The sequence below is a fragment of the Alligator mississippiensis genome, chromosome 1, assembly GCF_030867095.1.
Source record: "Alligator mississippiensis isolate rAllMis1 chromosome 1, rAllMis1, whole genome shotgun sequence".
In the NCBI taxonomy this organism is placed as follows: Eukaryota; Metazoa; Chordata; order Crocodylia; family Alligatoridae; genus Alligator; species Alligator mississippiensis.
Window position 1 is genome coordinate 190,718,038 of NC_081824.1, and position 22,529 is coordinate 190,740,566.

At 43.1% G+C, this 22,529-nt stretch overlaps 1 protein-coding gene across 1 annotated transcript in view; it reads left to right on the top strand.

The window, feature by feature from the left end:
• Positions 1 to 22,529, top strand: part of LOC102565928 (potassium voltage-gated channel subfamily H member 1) — a 92,286-nt gene that overhangs the window by 43,557 nt on the left and 26,200 nt on the right. Inside the window, exon 5 of the mRNA XM_059718163.1 lies at positions 11,592 to 11,710. Within this exon, the coding sequence (XP_059574146.1) occupies positions 11,592 to 11,710 (119 nt within the window). The remainder of the gene's footprint in view (positions 1 to 11,591; positions 11,711 to 22,529) is intronic.

A 22,529-nucleotide genomic window follows, 5' to 3' on the forward strand; every position in this document is an offset into this window, starting at 1 on the left:
TACATTTGCATTTAAAAATAGCACACATTTTAAAGAGCTTCTTGATAAAAAGTGTGTCAGTGGAGTGAATAGTATAAAAACATTTTTAAAAAATCCTTTTTTCCCTTACCCAGATAAATTTGCCCCTTAAAAAAAATGTTGGGTACAAATCAGTCTTTCTGTATTTCCTGTCAGTTAAATCAAGTTACATAGTAACTAATCTTAGCCCATAAATATTTAATGTGGCCCTCCTGACACTTTAGAACATCTAATGCTTGAAAATAATAGTATGTTCACTTTAAATTTAGAACTTGCCAAGAAACAGATATTTAAAAATTGTCTCTAAATTTGCATGTGCAGTTCTAGGGATGCCGTAACTCAGGACTGTCCAACTTCTGAGTAGCCATGGATCCCCCCTGTTGGGTAGGGCCCCCTGGGTCATGCTGCTTCCAACGGTGGGGCAGGGACTGGAAGCTAGAGGAGGGATGGGAAGCTCTGAAATCCTAGCAGCAGCAGCAACAGCAGCAGCGAGAGCAGGAAGAGGCAAAGTCCAGCCCATGGGCCAGATCGGGCCCATGGCAGACTCCATTTCCCAGCAGCGCCTGCCTGCATCACTACAGCTGGTTTCCATGAAGATCCTAACAGCGGTGGCCGTGTGACAGTGCAGGGCCAGGGTTTCCATGGAGATTGGCCCCCGCAGCACTGGCAGGGTGCACAGCTGGGCAGGGAGTTGCTTTGGGACTGGGATCCTGTGGCGGTGATGGCATGGTCTGGAGCCAGGGAAGAGCTGCAATCTGTTGCCCACATGCCTCAGGCAGGGGCATGCAGAGGCAGTGGATCACAGCTCTGCCATTGTTCTGGACCATGATATCACCACTGCAAGATCCCAGCCTAGCTCGGGAGCAGCTTCCCACCGAGTCATGTGCTCTGTCAGTGCTGCTGGGGCTAATCTCCATGGAAACCCTGGCACCGTGCTGACACAGTGCTGGCACTGTTAGGGTCCCCGTGAAAACTGGCTGCAGTGATGCAGGCAGGGGCTGCTGGGAAATGGAATCCAGCTGCTGACTGAATCCACCGTTTTGCTTACCCCTGAGCTGGAGCAATGGTGGGAGCAGCAGCTGAATGTGCAGCCACAATTTGCAGGTTCACCTCTTGTGAGCGCCAGTTGGATATTCCTGCTGTAACTTAATTTATGCAACTAAGAGACATATGTACACACTGAGTAGTTAGACCTTCAGTAGTTTTGCGGAGTATATATCTATATTAAAAAACGTGCTCCAGTTTAGAGGATAGATTGAGGTCACTTTTGCTAATGTAGTCTTGCTGTAGCTATATTGATTTATACCAGTTCAGTAGCTCTCTCAAATCCTGCATTTTTCTTTTCATTAAATTTTTCATAACAAAAAGTGATTTTCAGTTCAACAGCAGTGAACCCTATGGGAGAATGACTCTTAGCCATTTAGCTCCTTTAATCTGCTATGGTTCTAGCAGCCATCAGATAGCATTTTCATCACAGAAGCAACTTTATTTCACTTAGTGTTTTTGTGATCTTTGGGATCAGAAGCAGGGCTATGAAGAAACAAATATTTAAATTGCCTGTTTTATTTAAATCAAGAAAACCTCAAACCCAACTTTTTTTTCACTGCGTGTTCTGGGGTTTTTTGATGTATTTTTCTGTTTTTTAAAAAACTGTGTGCACAAATGTAACTCAGTTTGAAGGTTTTCTGATTTCTGTTGGGCTGTATTTTTAATCTGTAAATGAAACCTTTAACCTTACTTAAAGGAAAGCATCCAAAGCTAGATGTTCAGGTAAAGTTGTGATAGGATCTGATGTGAAATCCACACAATTGCGCCTTCTGCTATGCCTCACATACATGACAGGAGGCATGATTGTGGGTTACAGAATCAGACACAATAACACTTCTTACTAGTGTAGGGGAAGCTTGAGATTTTGAGCCCAGGAAATGAAGTCAGGAGACTGCGGTGGCAGCTACAAAATATGTGTAATAATTTTGTGGCTTATTCTTATCATGCTTTTAATTGAATGTGTAGCCAGGTGCTCCCCTGTGGTTGGGAGTCCCATCAACTAATAGGACTGTCATCTGTAGGTGTGCACCACCTGCTGCTGCAACTGCAAGCTCCACATTTGAGAAGGCTCACAACTGGAGCCGTGTTCCCTGGCTGTGAGTCTTGTCAGCTGCAGGGCTCACACCTGAAGGAGCTTGCTACTTGCTGGTGCAAGGGGAGTCTGGGATTGGCAGAGCATGGTACACCTCTGTGATTGGGAACCCTATCAACTGATGGGGCTCCCAGGCACAGGGGAGTACCTGGCTACATGTTCATTTAATGGCATGATAAGAATGAGCCACAAAGTTATTATTTTTTTGTGGAATAACTTTATGGCTTAATCCTTGTTTTATCATGATGTTAACTGATTGAAAGTGTGGCAGGATCACAACTTAAGATGTGATTAACTGGTTAGTCATGCCATAAGTGTAATGTGTAGATGGGGCCTAAGATTCTTGTTATGCTTTGTAGGTCTAAATGGAAAATCAAGAATGTTACATTTGCCTAGAAGTTTAGAGGGGAAGAGGAATGAATACAACACTTAATGATCAAAATGGAGTGGGTGAAGTCAAGGATTGATATTGAAGAAAGGAGAGTGAGAGGAGGTGAGAACTGTTCAGAAGCTTGGTTTGAGAGAGTTTATACATTTCTGAATGGAGGTGAGGCATCCAGCAACAGAGCGCAATGTAAAGCTGACTAGGTTACCATATTTTTTAGTCTTCATAGTTTTGGACTTGCTAGACTGGTTTTTCATTCTGACTAGTAATTGTGAAAGTTGCTGATCAACACTAACATGGCAATGAGTGCTTAGTCATTTCTTTAGTACTTAGTTTATGATTTTTTGTGAGTGGTCATGATTAGGTTTGAAGGAAGTACTAGGAAACAACACAATGAGCTAAAAAAAATGAAAAATTTAAAAATGAAATTTATCTTAGGCAAATTCAAGAGGAGGTTGGATGACCACCTATCTGAGGTCTTGTGAACCCAGCATTCATTCCTGCCTGTGGCAGGGGGTCAGGCTAGATGATCTGTTCAGGTCCCTCCTGACCCTAGCTACTATGAAACTCTGAAAATGAAAATGTAAAGATTGACATGGATTGTTGAGTAGCAACTTACAAAGGACTCGAGCTCCTCTCAAAGTGCAGAATAGTTGTTTCTTCAAACTCTACAAAATGTAATGGCTTTTGGATGAAATTTTCACTTGTAAAGTAGAAGAGGGAAACATTGAGTTTGAAGATCCTGCAGATAGACCTTTTTAATGCTCTTAGGTCCTAAGGAAGCCTGAGAAAAACAGATGTTGAATTTATCCTGGGACAAGCTATGCCTGTGTGTAACCATTTTGACAGACACTGGATGGCAGAAGCAAGGGCTGGATCCAAATTTAGGGGTTTTACACCAACTTTTTCAAATTTAGCTTGAGGTCCCACCCAGAAACATAGGAAAATAACATTTTAACTGGGTTATTGTTCTGATTGTTTTAATGTGAACAACCTTCTCCACTTGGAAGCAAATGTTAAACTAAAACTGGGCTTATTGCCAGGGAAAAAAACCAGCAAACATATGACATTAAAAAGAAAACTTAACTATTTAATCTTAATTAAAACCCAAACAAGTCACAGTCATAGTTGGAGCAAATCCACTCTGGGAGCTACCACTTAGGTCAGTCGGTTGAGAAGGGAGTCTTGCTCAAGGCTGCTCTCTGGGGGCTCTACCACCTATGCCAGCTAAAGTTGCAAGTGCTGGGTAAGGAGGCCCACAGTGGAGTTGCTGCCATTCTGACTCTGGGGAGCACAGCTAGGATGCACTGCTGCAATTTGCCGCTCTAGCTGCTGGGAGATGCTGCTAGGAGGTGATGCTAGGACAGTGTCACCACCCAGTTGATCTTGATTGACTGGTCAGTCGTGGAACCTTTGACAGCCGATCTCGGTCTGTCAGAGGCTCCACGATTGGGAGCAGCAGGACACATGTGGCTGGGCTGAGCCATGCCCCCTGCCACCTGGACCAGGCTGGGTGAGTGGGGTCAGAGACCTGGCGGTTTGTCCAGGTGACGGTGGGGTGGGGGCCAGGGGCGAGGCAGGGGCGGTAGATCCTGGGGTGCCCTTTACTTACAAAAGTTGATCTTCACTATAAAAAGATTGGAGACCACTGTGCCAGGGGGAGCTGCTCCGGCCACTGCCTCCAGGTTTCACCATTGTTTCTCTGCGCAGCTCCTCCAGAGGTCTCTGCCACTCCTCCTTCAGTCTTCTTCAAGTTGCTGTGAAACTCTAGCCCTTTCAGATCCTGCCCTGGTCAGTGGTAGGTTCAGGGATTTTTTTCAGCTTTTAACTGTAGTGAGTCTCAGATTTTCCCCTTAACCCACTATAAAGTCCTGTGTTTGGCACCACATTTATTTTAAGGAGCTGATTGAAGCCATGTGTGGAGTGACTCCTGTTTCAAATCTCTCTACTCCTGTACTTTGACTTAAAACCGAGGGCCACCCCACCACAGACCTCTGCACAGGAGGCGAGGGATGACCTTCATATAACTTTGTATTGACAACATTTCTGTGCCCACAAACAGCACTGTTTTGGAAAGGAGGGCAGGTGGATACAGAATCTGATTCATCCATCCTTTACAATTGTACACTTTAACCTCCAACAGTATAACCCAAGTTCACAAACAGTGAAAACAAGTGTGAGTAGCCCCTCAAAACTATATACTAATGAGGGTATGTAGATAAAGAATACCTGAAGTTACCATTATACAATATAAGCATAGTAAACATGAAGAACATAAGCAGGGATATATATATTTGTGCTGGAACAGAAAAGTTTTGGGGTTGGTATACACATCACCCTTCTATTTGGGGTTTAGTGAGGCACTGAATGCACTGCCACTTTTCTGTCATTGATTCAATGACGGGCAACCATTTAGACACATTTTGCAATGTTCTGGGACAAGCTGCTAGCACTTTTTATCTTTTTAGGTTTAGTCCTGGGACAAAAGATGTGGATGTCTGAACAATCACCCTTTGTTCTGGGAGAACATGGTTTCTCCCAGGAAAGATGCAATGTCTGCTTGTCGTCTTATTCCTGCTAAAATACAGTCTCAATGATATTTTAAGTGTTTCTTGCAGGCATTTCATCACCTGTTTCAGCTTAGCTCTTTTTGGAAGCAATCTTTGTTCACTTTCAGGAACCCCAAAATGGACAAAGAAAGTGAAACGTGTTACTAATAAAAAGGTTTATAACCTGCCAAAAACTTTACTTGCTGTATAGCACAAAGCCAAACAATTTTAAAAAATGACTGAGATCTTCGACCTGTATCTACTCCTCCAGACAAATTTAAACTCATTGGACCAGTAACAGATGCTGCAAATGAAGAAATAGGAGGTGCAGGGGGAGGGGAGGGGAAGGGGAAGGAGGAGAGGTATGGAAATGAGAGGAAAGCTAAGAGAAATTGCATTGAGGCTAATACATGTTTGGTTGAATCAGATAAGTGACCCAGCAGTGTCAACAAGCATCCATTCAGGTAAAAATCTCCTATTCAATACTACTGATTCTATATCTGTAAAGCAAGCCATGGACTATTGTGTCCAAGTTACTGAAGATGCCCTCCAAGATTACGGAGGAAAGAATCTCTTTGCCATTTGTTGAGTCAACAAAAATATGTTGTAAAAATGAGAGGATCTCTCAAGTAAATTGTCCTACATTTCTAAGGGTGTTCAACACATTACCCAAACCGTTTCAGAGAAGGAAATAACCACCAGTGAAGACCTGAAAGGTCTGAAGCCCACACTTGATATCCAAAAAGTATTCTGCAGTCATTATTTTGCTTCAGAGTTGGCTGGCTGGAAAAAGAAACATTTTTTGGTGCTACCTGCATTTGAGTAGCATCAGTGCCTTCCTTGAGACCTGGGGCTCCACTGTGCTCTGTGCATTTACTAAGAGACAGCCCAAGTCCCCAGGAGCTGATTATTATATATTGACAAGCAACACACAGGATGCCAGTGAATAGAGCAGTAGAGAAAAGTGAAATGACTTGCCTAATGTTGTACAGCAGGTCAGCAGCAAAGCTAGGAATAAAACTCAGATCTATAGACTCAGTCTGATTTTTCTTTTTTGTTTCTCTCAGACCTTACAACCCCCTAAGAATTCAAAGGCATTTGAGACCTTTCAAGAAGAAAGTGTTTCAATCTTTGCACCTAAATACAACAGTTTATTTACATTTACACTGAGTATGTGGCATAGTTAATTAAAAATAACAATGTGTTTTGCACAGAGGGACACTTAGCTTATTTATCCACCAAATAAACTTATTTATCCACCAAAAGTGGTAAAATTTTGTTTTGCCTCAGAGTTTGAGTTGTAGCAACCTACAGGAGACTTGGCCGAAAAAAGTATAGGTTGCAGGGTAGGAGAAGAGTTTGGAGGTCTGTGAAGGCAGTCTGTGTGCACAGGGTTGGAAAATATCAGCTCTGTAAATTTTTGTACAGACAACCATTGTGGCCTTAAGGATGTAACAATTTATAATTACAGGTCCAGCAGATTATAGGGGTAGCAAACCATTTTATTCAAGGAAAGGATAGTAGTAAATTAGAAGAATGGAAAAGGGACAGGCAGTGGGATCTAGGATATCAACCAGTCCTATTATGTAATGCTGGTGTTTAAAAATGGTGCGTGTAGAAGCCTGTGTGCGCGTGGTTTTTGAAGCACAGTAGTACCACCATACTTTGAGAAATAGAGTATAAAGTATAGAGTACCACCATACTTTGACTTGAGAAATGGCAGAGAGCTTTACCTAGTACTATTACCTTTTGCTATCTCCATGAAACACGCATCCTGCTGTATTTCAGTGAACACTTTGAAAAATTATGCTTTCCACGTGCTCCTTAGAGACTTACTACATTTCAGTAATTAAATTCTCTCAATATTCTGTCTGTACAAAGAAGGTTCCAGGCTGGGGATGCTGAACAGGATTTGTCCTACATTTACTGGTTTTTGATCCGGTGGAGCCACAAGCAGAGAGACTCGTCTGTTTTCAGTGATCTCCTTGTTGATACCCAGACAGCTTGAAGAAAGAACCTGACACAACTGCAGAGTGGACAGGCTGCTGGGAAATAAGAGTGCAGTTTGAGACAAGGAATCAGAAGGAGAGGCTGGGACTTGGAGTGAGCAGGAGGGGCAGAAACTGGGACTGGCAGGTTGGAGGGAGAGAGTCTAGGGTTGTCTGTTGGTGGAGTCAGGGATTGTAGTTGTGTGAAGGTAAACTGGAGTTGAATGAGATTTGGGGCTGCCTGAGCAAGAACCTGGTGGGCAGGCTGGCATTAGGAGCCTGAGATTGGAGGAAGACTGAGTTTTGGCCAGGAGAAATAGATTGAAAATGGGGCAAGAAAAAAGGGGTGTGAAGATGAGGTGCTGTGGACCTGGGGAACAGACAAGGAGAAGAGAGAGCCAAAAGGGAGCTGGGTATATGAGAGCAGAGGGCTACTAGATCAAACTTTCCTTCAGTAGAATGGGGCTTCAGGATGTGTCTCTCTTTCTCTTCCTCTGTTGTCAGAAAATATCTGTCATACCCACTGGCCATGTTTTGCACGTCTGCCTCTAGTTGTGCTCTGTATAAAGGATGACATCCACTACTGCTACCAGCTACTGTATTTGCTCATATGGCAGAGGTCTGTACTATAGGCCTAAAGAATTCAAATACTGTTGCTGAACCATGTAGAGGTATCCATATGATTCCACGCAATGGAATTCTATGAGGGTTTTTACTTTTTTAAAACACAGGGAATTACACTAAATGCTACATTAAACGTCCATTGTGAAGGTGGTGAAATCAAGTACTCAGAAATAAGGGAACTAAGATTTGCCTGTGCAAATTCAATTTGTTCCCTTTTGAGTATACATTATGATGTAGACTTTAGTCTCATGTTCACATTCTTTTTTTCCACAGGATGTCAGCTTCATCCCATGTATGAGACAGTTAGTCTTACTTTTGGTCCTTCCTAACTTTTGAGAGCTTAACCTTTCAGGTTTAATGTTTTTAACACATGTTTGTGTACAATCCTTATGTAGAGCCTAAAAAATGCTTCCTTCAGCACCATGGCCAGCACTTATAATTAATCCTTCTCTGGAATACACACTATTCATATTGCCTTGTATACTGTAAACTCTTGCTTTTTTAATACCTTGACATTGGAAAAAAAAAGTCTCTTCCAACTGCCGTGGGTTTATGACACTGTAAATTCATTGATCCTGATTCTTCAGTCCCTCATATTAGTAGCAATGAGTAACTACTGATGTCAGCTGCCAGCTAAGTTCCTACCAAGGGAACATTTTCTGGCCTGATACTCAGTTGGCTTAAATTAGCACATCTCCATTAGCTTCAAAAGATCCATCTTGATGCAGACCAGCTGTGGACCTAGCCCTCATGGGAGACTTTTCCATTGTGCCATCTTCTCATAACATCTAATGGGCTATTCAGTAGAGGTGTGTGAAATGGGCCGTATTCGATTCAGATTCAGCCCAAATCAGGGACAGTGATTCAATTTTTTGATTCAGATCACTGTCCCCAATTTGATTTGGCTGAATCCAAATCTGAAGATTCGATGCTGATTCAGAGAATCAGCAATTCAGCCATAGACAGCTTTAAATATTTTGTCTACATACCTTGAGGTACCAGGTGTGGCTCATGAATGCTGTGATGCTGGGGTGAACAGAGAGTCCCACAGAAGCATGGGGGGCTCCCCAGCATGCTTGGCAGTAGACCCAGAAGTAGACCCAGCTCAGTGATTGGCTGTGGGGGGACCCTGGGTGCCCCCCAGACCCAGAAGGCACCAGTTTCCAAGCCGGGAGAGTGGGGTGCGGGGGAGGGCTCCCACGCGCTCCCTGGTGGACCCAGAAGTGGCAGGAAGGGATCTTCCATAGCAGAAAGGGATCTTGGAGTGATCGTTGACTCCAGGATGAACATGGGTTGCCAACGCGAGGAAGCGGTCAGTAAGGCTAACAGCACCTTGTTGTGCATCTACAGATGCATCACAAGCAGGTCCAGGGAGGTGGTCCTTCCCCTCTATGCGGCACTGGTCAGGCTGCATTTGGAGGACTGTGTCCAGTTCTGGGCACCGCACTTCAAGAGGGATGTGGCTAACCTTGAGAGGGTCCAGAGGAGGGCCACTCTCATGGTCAGGGGGCAATAGGCCAGGCCCTACAAAGAGAGGCTGAAGGGCCTGAACCTATTCAGCCTCCACAAGAGAAGGCTGAGAGGGGATCTGGTGGCCATTTACAAACTCACCAGGGGGCACCAGTGAGAATTGGGTGAGGCTCTGTTCCCCCAGGCACCACTGGGGGTTACTAGGAATAACAGCCACAAATTATCAGAGAGAAGGTTCAGGCTGGACATCAGGAGACGTTACTTTACAGTTAGGGCTGCCAGGCTCTGGAATGGACTCCCAAGGGAGGTGGTGCTCTCTCCTACCTTGGGGGTCTTCAAGAGGAGGTTGGACAGATATTTGCCTGGGGTGTTATGACCCCGGCACTCGTTCCTGCCCGGTGCAGGGGGTCAGACCTGATGGTCTATTTAGGTCTCTTCTGACCCTAAGCACTATGAAACTGTGAACTGGAAGTGCTGCTGCCCACTTCCGGTTCTGCTGCTGAGCACGCTGGGGAGCCCCCCGCACTCCTGTGGGATGCTTCATCCTCCCCAGCATCTCAGCATTCACGAGCCACCTGATACCTTGAGGTATGTAGCAAAAACATTTAAAGCTGTGTCTGTGTCCAAATCGCAGTATCTTTCCAAATCAGTTTGGAGGGTTCCAATGTGATTCGGAGAGATTAAAGGGTCTCTTGATTTGATTTGGATTCAGAGATTTGGCCGCCGAGTCTCCGCCAAATCAAATCAGGAACTGAAGCTTTGCGCAGCCATACTATTCAGAGTTGTGCTTCCAAAAGGAATGAGAACAGGTTTTAAGGTTGGGCCCATTAGTTTTAATGGGATTTCATCAGGGCACAGAGGGAAGAATATTTTCTTATAAATGTATTAATTTTTTCTCATCTGGAAAAACAAAACAACCCCCCATTATTTCTGGAGCCAGATCCCAGCTGGCACAAGCTAACATGGTTCCCTTGGATTTGTGAGAGTTGTGTTGATTGATCAACTTTGTAGCAGTGATTTGTTTCTCTAAAGAGCACTCCTCCTCCATGGGAACAAATGTTCTCCAAACAAAGGTTAGGTTTGGCCTCTTGCATGGAAATGCAGAATTTGTGTACTGCTGAATGCTGTAGGAAGTGGTCAGTTGATTTTTAGCAAGTGCTCCTTTAAAAAATGCTACTTTCAAAAGCTGTTTCCTTAGTGGTTTTGTAGGAAGTATTCTCTGCCTCAACAAGTGTTTCTTTGATCCTGCACTTTAAGTGGTTCACTTCTTTGCATATTCCTGGAAGCAATGCCATATTGGCTTTTAGATGTTGGATTTGGCAGGTTCTACTGAATAGCAAATCCTTGGAATGTACTCTACTTAGAATTTCACGTTCCAGCAAACACTTTCACAATGGCTGCCAAAATGTCCAAAGCAGTGGGCAGCATTTTAAACATTCGAATCCCAATGATTCTAATAGGGTACTTGCAGGTTAAACTCCCTTGCTGTTCTGCTGGTAATGCTTGCTCCTATTTATTTTCATAACGGAGTCCAAATGCCATGAAAGCTTTTCCCAGAGCAGGGCCCTGTTAAATCTGAGCTAGGCAGCCTTGTTTGGAGTGGGAGGTGAGGGGTGATCAGCGACCTCCTAGAAGGAGCTGAGTGTCTTGCTGGATTGGGACCTAATGCACTGATATTTTGCTTTTAGAAAGTCAGAAAAATCCAAATGCATGTTCTGGCTGGGATATTATGATTGAAAAGTGAGGATCATAAGGGTCACTGCTATAACTAGTTCTGTCAGCATTACATTAGAGGGCCTTATTTGAGGGGTTTATGAATCAGCACTAAAATGTGCTTTCGGCTAAAATTCAGCAAATTATTTTTAGTCTTAGAGGCTGAGTATTTTCCAAGAGTTGGAAAAAGAAATCCGTTTTCTTTTTCCTCCCTTCCATTTGTAGAGGATATAGAATCAGTAATGCTGCTGCTTTCACCTACTTTTTATTTGTTATGCCTTGTGCATTTTCAGCCTGCATCCACACAACTCCCAACATCTCTGAGGCTAAATTCACTACTGTTGTAAGCAGTTGCAGCTCTTCATGTGCCTGATTCCAATCTGTATAAGTCAGAAGTATCTTCTCATTGGAATGAGATCTGATGCAGATGACTGACTTAAATGAGAGGTTATTCCAGGGCAGAATATTTTCCCCAGAAAATACCCAGTGCCCATAATGGTCTCCTTTCACAGGTACTGAATACCCTCCCTCCCTGCCCCCCATTTACTACACTGATTGACTTTATCTCACATATGGTTAAATTATGTCATATTTGGGTCACTGTTGGATTTGTTCTGTCAGGTTGTTTTCAGCTAGAAGAGTCTTCATGCAATGTGAATGCAGACTGTTTCTTGTAACTGCTGTGTAATCTCTGTTTTCTCAAGGCTGGGGAAAATTTGCTCGCTTGACACGAGCCCTCACAAGTAGCCGGGGCGTCCTGCAGCAGCTTGCTCCAAGTGTGCAGAAGGGAGAGAACGTTCACAAGCATTCTCGACTTGCTGAGGTAATGTCCTATTTCCCTGAGGGAGGGTATGGGGCATGCCAGTGGTGTGTAGGTGCTAAATTAGTGAGCCTTTGTGTGGAATTGCAGCTTATTTTCAGAAGGCCATGTGTACACATCCTTACAGCTGCTATCCTCTAATGCAGTTTGTAAATGAAGAAGCCACTAATGCATTATAAACAAAGAGCTTGCTTATTTACCAAGGAGTAGTTTGAAGCAGTCTTCATTTCACTTAGATTCATTAAGGTATTGGGGGCTTTCCTCAATGGAGATAATAAAGTAGCCCTAGTTTAAAGCTGTTTGGCACAGGTCAGAGAGCAGGGTGGCAGAAATCCAACAGAAAAAAAGATTAGGCTAACCAACCAGAGAAAAGTGGTTGTAAATTACTAGCAAATTGCCCATCAAGAATGATGAGGGATGGGGGTGGGCACAGACAGAGTGCCACTACCCACCACCCTGCGCTGCTACCACCTCCCAGGAGCAGCGGGGGGGGGGGGGGGGGGGGGGCGCAGGAGGGGGTAGGAAGCTTCTACATGGTGGCTGCTGCTGTCACTCACTGCCCTGTACTGCCGCCACTCTGCGTCTGGCCTCATGCTACCCCACCCCACTGCTTCGCATCTGGCCCCATGCCACCCCCACCCTCCCCTGCCACTCTGCATCTGGCCCCACACCACCCCTTCCCCACTGCTCCACATTTGGCCCCACACCTCCCCCCGTGGGATGGCAGAGCACTGCCCTGATGGAGGGGAGTACCGCTGGCCTCACCCCTCCCCCCAGCTCCATCCCTGCTGTCTATCTGTGTGGAGCACTCTGGTTGTTTCAGTAAGCACTGTTGCTGCCAAGACAACCAATCAGAGTGCTCCAAAAGCATTACAGACACACAGACAGATGGCCTAAGCCCTTATATGTGTGTGTGTGTGTGTGTGTGTGTATATATACATATATATATAAAAATATAATGTTTGCTTGATACTGTGTAGTGGCCATCATTTTATCTGTGCACAGCCTCTGCCCTTTGCCAGAGGGGTCAAAGCTTGGTGGAAGGAAAGGGATTTCAAGAACAACTGTGCTACGCTACACATCCCTTTTCCCCTGTCCTTCCTCCCCCTTTGGATGATGTAACAATAAATTCTATCCATAAAATCCTGTGTGAACCAAGTGTGATATTGGGTTCTGCACTCTGATGGTTATCAGATAAGTCATATAATAGTAAAAATACTACCTAATATCTTTCTGGGTGGGTAGTTTTTTTTTCCTCTGAAGCTTTCAATGTTTGCTAGCATTTCAAATTGCTTTTGTGAGCATTATTCAGGTAGAAGAGGTAAGGGTGGTATCGTGAATGAGCTGGAGGAAAAAAACCATTGGCAAAGAGCTGAAAGAGTGGAGATGGTTGAGAGAATATGCAGGAGAAAATTTAATCTGAGTCTTTGTGGTCTTCAGAAGTCAGTTGTCTTCTCTTGTTGCGCTCAATCAATTCTATATTCACAAAGGGCCTTGTCATACAGGACATCTAGCACATGTTAAAGTTAGAATATGTTCTGAGCAGTCACATGGTAATGCTTACTGTGATCTTAAAACATATACAGCTTGTGCACAGTGTGAGCTGTACATGTTTTGTTTCAGTTACTGGATCCTTGTAGTGCCCTGCACTAGAGTTTCCAGTTGGCTCCCGTGTGGTTCCCAGGCTGAGACTGATAATCAGCTGATTGTTGGCCTCAGTCCAGGGACCACATGGGAGCCAGTTGGAAACTCGGGTACAGTCCCAGGGCTGGGACTGACAATCAGCTGATTCCCCCCTCCCCCCGCCCTTCTTTTTGTGGTAATTTAGGAATATATGTCACTTTGTTTGGGATCGCACATGACATTGTTTTATAATTTTTCTCACCCAGCTTTAAATTCTCAGGTGTTCACCATGCTCACTTGTTTGAATGTTTATTTTTTAAGAGTATTCAATGATTATCAACAATAATCATTAGCACTTAGATGGTGCTCTTTGTCTGTGCATCTCAAAACATTTTAAAAAGTGCAGTTGGTGGTTTTATCTGCAGTTTGTAGTCTGAGGACTGAATTACAGAGAGGTGATATGAATTGCCCAGGGTTGCCTAATGGCCAGTGGCAGAACTGGGAAGAGAACTTGGGTCTCCTCAGTCCCCGGCCATTGTCTTATTCATTAGACTGCACTGATTCTTTAACAAATGCATGGCTAAAGGGTTTTTAGCTTGTGATTTGTTCTTTGGCCCTGTTCATCACTGACTGAAATTGACATGGCCTAAATTATAGCTTTCTACTCTTATTGAAAGTCAGTTTCATTTGAAAGAATATGGTTGAAATTCTGCAGAATTAAATTCCTTAATCCCATTAAATTCTGCAATAATGTTATGACAAAAAAGAATGAGAAATCTTAGAGTATTTCAAAAGCTAGCACCCATGCTGAATACATCTCATTTATTATTATTAAAAAAAGAAACAAACCAAAAAACCCCCTTCTGCCATTGCTCTGTCCCAGATCTCTGAAGTAGTCCATGTTCCTAATTGTTATGTACTCAAGCTTCAAAACAGATACAACTCCTTTAATGCAGCTATGTGGCTGGGGGTTGTACGCCTTTAAGAACTTGACCTAACCTTCACTGAAGTCCTTTGCTTTTTTTTTTTAGTCAGGGGTTCAGTTTTACAAGCTGACTAAAAAACTCCATACAAATTACTGCTTGTGTGAACAGAACCAGCTGATGACCACAGCCAGCAAAACTGCAAGCAGTTAAGGCAAGCAATAAAGACTGTCTAGTTTAAAGCAATAGATAATAAATAGGTAGATTATAAAGCAAGGATTGGAAAGAGAAATCACAGCAGAATGGAAAAGGGAGGTGTGAGGTGGTGTTTGATAAATGCATATAGATGTGAATAGAATTTAACTTTGCAAGACCGTTTGTTTTTGCCACCTGAAGCAAGGGAACTGCTAAATTTATTAAGGTTTGTATTCTTGTGATAGCATCAGCCACTAGAGGGAGAGAGAGTCCTTGATATCCCTCAGTGCCCTCATGAGCTTTGTCTACACTAGAACTTTCTGTATCCATTGCCAACAATGGGCACTACTGGTCTGGTGTTGACAAATAGTTTAGAGAGAAACTTCTTGACATAGTATTGAAAATGATTTAGCCCAATATGCCCCAGCACAGGGTGGAGCCAATCTTTTTGGCAGGCATGCCACAAATTAGCCCTGCACCCTCTATGAGTGCCACTCTTATCCCCTTCCTCTGTCTGACCTGCTGCTCTGCTTTATACTCCTTACTCTGTGTTTACTGCCTGATCTCTGCCTCTGCTTTCTGCTTCCTGCCCTATCTGCTGCTGTGCAGCCTGTCCCCTCCCTGATTTGTCATGTGCCACATGCAGAGGCTGCCCACATCACTTGGAGGCACTTGTGCTATGCAGGTTGGCTAACCCTGTCCTAGCACTTCAATCATTGTCAGTACCAAGGAGGCTGCAGTAATGGTAACAGTGGCTACAAAACACTGCAGTGTATATAAGGTTCTTTGGGTAAATCTGATATCTTTTATTAGAGCAACTCAAATAGTTGGAAAAATCCTTCTCTACAAGCTTTGGGGTATAAATATCCTGTGCTCTAGAGCCCAGACCAACTGCAGATGCTTCCTCAGCCTAAGGGTATTTATACCCGAAAACTTGCAAAGAAGAATTTTTCCAAAGATTTGAGTTGGTTTAATAAAAGATATCAGATTTACCAAAAGAACTTTGTCTGCCTATGTCCTTACACCAACACGGCTACAACCTATACCCCTGTAGTGTATAAAAGACATTGTTGTAAATTAATCTGCCTTTGATTAATGGTCTCCGTGGCTGAATTTAGTACCTCTGATAATCTGCCTCAACATATGCCATGATCTTGGAAAAGTAGGTGAGCTCTTGACTAGTGCTTGCATTAATACCACACATTAGAATGAAATGCATTCATATACAAATAGGAGAATGCAGAACAGGGAGCTTGCTCATTTTATATTGGAGAGAGAAGTATCACTCAGCAATGAAAGAATTCAATTCTGGTTAAGAAGGATCATAGCATGAAGACAGACCTGCCTTTTTGGATCACACTGAAAGAAGTGAAAGCTTAAACTGGTACTATCTGTGCTGTACCATTATGGTTGGTACTGCTGAAATTGTCTTCATCTTCTGACAGCTTTGGTATCTTTAAATTTTGGGCCACTTCTTTCTCTTCCTGTAGCCCCCACATCTGCCTTCTTCCTTATGCTTCTCCAATGAACTTCAAGACCAAACACTTCTTTCATTTCCTTCTCTTTAAATATTTGCTTTGTAATCTATGTCCTAACCACAGAGTCAGTTTGGGGTCTTTGTTTAGCAAGGATTGGATATGAATTGCTCCTCTGGAGTCAAGTAATAGGAGTTTTTGTGGGCTGATGACACTTCAACAAGATGCGAATTAAGTCCTGAGAGAGAACTTATTATTGCAGCTTCTTGCTGGCTGATAAGATTTTGCAGAAATTCCTATTTGTGTAATTGGCAGGTTCATGACAAGTAATAAAGGACAGGGACATGGTTTACACATCTGGAATGAGGCCTTTTTTAATTTGCCAGTTGAATATTGAGCACATTATTTTAAAATGATGGCTGGTCCTGGAGTATGGTCTTAATTGCATCACTGTTTAACAGGAGCAATTGCACTGAAGTCAGGGGAGTTATCCCAGTGTAAAAGCAGAATTTGTCTAATAAAACAAAAACAAAGCTAATTTTCTTTACTTAGTTGGTGCTTAGTTTAGTCTGGTTTGGGAGTCATCTTTATTCTGTAAGTCCCTGGATAGTTTTGTACCAGAGGTTTCATAACTGCTCCGTAATATGTCTGCACATGTCTCGCTCACTCTCTCTCTTTCTCTCTCTCTCTCTCTCCCTCCCCACTTCACTAACATTTAGCCTATTTGGAGGTTTTAATCTTTTAAAACTTGTTTAAAACCCATCCTCTTTCTTTTCCTGATAGTGTCTCATGTCTGGCAGTCACTCCAAAAGTTGCTTCATTTATTGAAGTACGGTTAATGTTTTTAGTACTGGCACCCCTTGGCACCCCACTCACAGAACAGGGCCCCACTGTGAAAGGCACTGCACTAACACTGAACAGAAAGGCATTTCCTGTCCAAAAGTGCATTATCTCAAAAAAGGGACTTGATTGGCAGCTACAGATTTGTTTTTCCATAGAACAGGTGCAATGCAAGCAGTGCCAGCTTAAGGTTTTGCCCTGGCCAAAGTCAGTATGACCTGAGGAGGTATTTGTTTTCATGCCCATTCTGTTCTGGGCTTCTCTGCCAAGAGTGCCAGGTACTGCCATCTGTGAGAGGGAATGAATGTCCACATCATAAAATTATTGAGCACTAGAGATGACCATCTTTTGTCACGTGCCAGTAAATAGGTGCCAGATGATGACCGCTTAGATTTCTCTTGTCTGGTATTATATTAGTTTTAATGTGGAAAGTTTCAGGTTCTTAATGATGGGGCATGATGCAATTTTGAAGGGACACCATGAATCTGCTTTGAAATGATAAACTAACCAATGCTGTTTTGTGGTTTGACTGCTAGACAAATGATTATGAATCCCTGTCCCTAGACATTGGACACAGCATTCTCTGTACTGATGATAAAGTGAAATGTATGCTGTACCTTCGCTGTGCAGCTCTGTGTAAATAAGATTAAATTACAATTAAAGAATGCAGTCAGTATATGCAATAAAATTAGCTAAATTAAACTGGTGCTTAGTGGCACTACTTAGTAAAGGCTTGCCAGCATTTTTATTCTAAACACTGTTTTTCAGGGACATCGCTGTTGCTATTTCCAGGTGAAATTTGGTATCAAGGCGCTCAGCCTAGGAAGTTATGTATTTGTCTGTGTGTGTGTGAGAGAGAGAGCAAGAGAGAGAGAACTGCAAACTATTTGATTTTTTTTTTCCAATCAGAAAGGCCTCAAAAATAAATAAATTGTTGTGGCAATTTGCTGATGAATTTTATGTGTACTGACTGGTGACATTTAATTACCATTTCTGTAACACATCTTTGGTAAAATCTTTATTTTATGATACATTTTAAAAAATTGACACAGCCAGGCAAAGCTTTAATGAAAAGTGTCATTTATACACTCAAAATAATATTCTATTTTCTTAAGAGCTAGTTAAATATCATGCATTATTACCACAAATAATAAACACAGATAATACATCTGTAGTAGAGGGTGAGCCATAAATAACTGGGCTAATACTTCTCTTAATTATTCCCTGTAACAAATTCCCTTTTTTCTTTGATATAAATGCATAATGGGGGAAAAAGCCCATCTAAAAACAGGGCTGTTTCATTTATTTAGAAATATACTTATGACAGTAATGAAGTATTTGCTTACTACACGTGGGTTTCAGCCCAGGACATCAGTTTATAGAGCTGCTTACATTTTCTCCATAGTTATTTTCATATTAATCTTTTTTTTTTTCTTTCTCTGGGAGGAGGCATGTATTGCTACTGAATGGAATATAGTTAGTACACAGAGTTTGGTAACTACAACAGATCTTAGGGGATACTTCCCCACTGAAAGCTCTAGCTGAGATTGTGCTTCAGGGTGGTCCAGCCCTTTGCAGAGCTCAGAGAAGTGCAAGGGAAGCATTCCTGTATGCCAGCCTTTAGACTGGTACAGCATGTTCCTCTCCCTGTGTGTCGTCAGCTCCACTGCCCAGTGCAGAAGGTGTGTGGATACAGCCCTGCCTCTCTCCTCTTATCTCTTTGGAATGGCAAATGTGATGCATTTACAGAGAGATCAGCTTCTTAGAGCTGAGGGGGTTTTCCTCTTCCAGTGTTTTAAAACTGGATTTATTGCCTGTGAACAGTGCTGCTCTGTCGGCTTTGGTGAGTGACTTGCCCTCAAGACACGCAGAGGTAGTACAAGCTGAGGCACTGCTCTCCCTCCATGTCCATAGGTGAGAGGGTAGTTCATTCCAGTGGCTTTGGTTCTCTTTCTGAGAATGCCATCAAAGTACCAGAGGTAACATATGCCTCCCATTAGAGACTCAGCAAAAGCAGGGACCTTATGCTCATTTCAGACAGGTTCACAGAGCTGTCATCTGGACCAGAATGGTACAGATAACATGCAAAGTGAGTCTGATATGTGGCTGTTCATTGTGGAGGAAAACAGCATTATTTACAGGACAGAAGGGAAGTGAGGCATCCCTTGTTTTCATTTTCTATGCAGTGGTTATTGGGCCTCCAACAGAACGCTGAAGAGTAATTCTGTCTCTATATTGACAATAGTGTTTAAAAAAACCCAAATCACTAAAGCCATACATCTTCATAACAACTTTTGATGGGGAGGTCTGATTCTCTCTACATTTTCATTAGGCTCTTTGTCAGTATAACTTTATGGGCTCCTATACACATGGAGGGAGCTGGCTCTGACACACTTGAAATTCAGTGCATCAGAGTAGGCTTAATTAATGAAGTCTGCTGGAGAACGGAAATTACTGCACTCCAGCAGACTCTAGTGTCACGTGTATCGGCATCCCTGCACTGAAAAATGGTGGCGGAGTGCTTTGAACTAAAGCTTGTTTGATGTGCTTTAGATGTGCCCCACACCTCCCACAGCATGTATAAAAATGCCCTATGAGTCTACTGAAGATATTCCTGATTTACTACTGAGTAGCTGAAACCAGAATTTGGCCTCAACTTTCTAAGTTAGACAAAGCTCAATTTTTGCCTGCCTTTGTTCTTAACCTACATTTACATGTATGAATACAATTGTAAGTTTCCCAACAACCTTTTACTTATTTACATAATGCCAAGTGTTCAAAAGCACTTAGTATTGATTGGTAGGTGGAAGCTTTACCTTGACATTCAGGGAGAGCAGGGCTAGGCCAGAGCTTTTGAAAATTCCAGAGCCTATACTTTCATATATATAAAAATAATATGCCTAAGTCTGTTTGTCTGTCCATCCATAACGATTTATTTGTGCTCTGATTGGTTTTCTTGGCAGCCAATCAGAGGGCCTTACACAGGCAGGGACAGACAGCGGAGCGCCGCCATGCCCTCCGCTGGCCTCGCCCCCTCCCCTGCTCCTTGGAGGCAGAGGGGGATGATGGGGACTGGAGCACCACAATAATGGAGGGGACGGAGTGGGAGGGCGAGGCCAACAGCGCTGGTCTTGCTCCCCCAGGTCCAGTCCTTGGAGCCAGGGGCTGGTGCCCCCCCTCCCAACAACAGCCGGCAGGGAGGGGAGGTGGCAGGGAACAGGGGAGGGAAGGGAACAGGAAGTGGAAGGGGGGTTATGGCCCGAAGGAGGGGGGGGCGGGGAAAGGGGGAATGGCCCCGGCCCCGGCCCGAGGCAGGGGTGGTAGGGGAAGGGACACAGGCCTCTGTGTCCTGCCCCCCCCCCAATCATTCTTGACAGGCAATTGGCTAGTATATATATATATATATTTCCCTTCAAACTGAAAATAAGACGTTTACATTCCAGGGATTTTTGCTGCTGAGATTAACATCTATGTTTACAGATTCACAGCATTTCCGTGCATGCAACATGCCCCAGAATATCATTCGCACCTTGTTTTTGAAAGGCAGAATGAGGAAAAAAATCTTTCCTTGTCGTAAGTAACTGAGTAGTAGCAGCTAGGGAACAGAGCAATATAAAATGCACTTCAATATCCAGCAGCTTGTTTTTTGGAGAAAAACTATATGCTGCATGTGAGAAAATATGGAAGAAAGCAGTTATCAGACTGGTTCCCAAAATGTCGGATTATATTAAGGTATCAGTGTCTATGTATCTTAATGTAAATATATGCTAAACTTGGCCACTTTCATCCCTAAGGACTTTCTGATGATATAAGGAGCAACTTTAGTTTTGCGCTGCATTAAAGACATGATAGAAGCATCCTAGTGCTGCAGGGATTCATTCATCATAAACTAAAATTTATTTACTTTACCCCTAAATATATCACCTAAGTGACACTGGAGTTTACCTAAAATTGTGGGTGGCACATGTTTGTTTTTGCTAATCAGAATGTACTGATTACATTAGTCATTTTGCCCATTGGATCATATTCCAAACAAAGGATTATATCTAACTATTGCTACTTATGTGATGTTCCCCCTGAAGTCAAGGTCATCCAATTCCAGTGATCGTAAGGGACACAAATTGCCTCATGGGTAGAGCAGGAGGTATTTGTAATACTACCTTTTTATAAGGCTTTTTTCCACCTTACTATCTATGGGTGGAGCTCCAGAGTAACAGGACTGCCCATGTACCACCTTAGCCAGGGGTACCTGCCCAAGCCTCTTCTGCCAGCTATTTCTGGGGAATGCTCTGACTGCTCTAAAACTCCTGAGACAGGAGGTTGCTGCTGCCTTGCACCACTTCAAGGTTCTTCTGCCCTGAGGCATATTTTTCTGTTGCATGGAGGCATGGTTGAATCAAATCCAGGACCGCCAAAGGTCGGATTTCAATTTTTAGTGGCCATAAGCAAATCGTAGCCTTCAGTGGACAGCTTTTCATGGATCTGGAAATTAAGTAGTGCCAAAATGGCAGAGTTTGCATACACTTTCCAACCTGTTCCAAGTGCGCTTAATCTTTGGCTCGTTCAGCCTGCAAATCTCTGTAACTCTGGTCTGGTCAGTGTTGTTGCCTTCTGGAGAAGGTGTTGGGCTCTGACAGTCAAAGGCTTGATTTGGCCTTGTACCTCAGATACCTATTTCACACTTGCTTTGTACAGCTGTAAATGTTACTAAACTGATCTGGTAGTATTTTATACAACTCTGCTTGGGTGTAAATGATTGCATGAGGTGAAGAGCTGCAGAGAGTCAAGCCTCAGGCTGCTTTGTCTAAATAGGCAACAAACTGGACTAGTTTTCCAATAGGAAACTGATTAGTTTTCCTGTTTGGCTTAACCTGTTGGAGGGAGCCATCAGTTCACCAAAGATAGTTTTAACAAGGCTCAGCAAAGTCTGCAGACAGAGGTTTGCACAATCCTTGGTGACACTAAGGCTGAGGTATGGAGCATGAATGGAAGACCCTCTCCCACTACAAGTGCATTGTGGGACCTCTTCCCAAAAGCTTCAGTGATTAAATTTCCCTTTCAGATTATTCTATAGAGTAAATAATGGGGAATAAAAGAGGATGCAAAACCTAAGCAGTTTTTCTGGATGCCTTTTTGGCATTAACTCATCTTTCTCTGATGCCATCTTTGTCTTCCTTTCAACTTTTACCAGTAGTTGGTCCATAGTAAACCTTCACGTTTTCTTTATAGCTCACACTGCCTTTATACCCATGTACATCCACTGACTTAAATGGAGTAACTTCTGTCTTATGCCAGTGTGAAAGAAGCAGCCTGTTCTTGGCCTGATGCTACCATCAGGTATCCCAGTGTGTAAATTCATAGTCATTGCAGTAAATCAAATCAATCAAAGTCCCCAGTTCAGCAAAGCATGTGAGCATGTACTCAGCACAAATGTACAGTATTTTAGCATGTGCTTTAAGTTAAGCATTTGTATAAGTGATCTGCTGAATTTAGGTTCAAGGGCTAACATAAACAGATGATGATAAGCTGCAGGTATTCTGCACTCCTGATCGCTAAATTTATCTTGATGAGAAATGAAAACTAAAAGCCAGCATAACTTACTGTGGTAAGTATGGCAAAGTGTTACATTACCAACGTTGTGAGGCACCCTGATCCAGGAGTGGTAGCATTCTGTTGGGAATCATACTGACTAGTTCTGAGTTTTATGCCTGATGCAAGTCATTTTTGTCTCTAATTTCCTTCCTACGTTTTGTCTGTCTTGTCCTT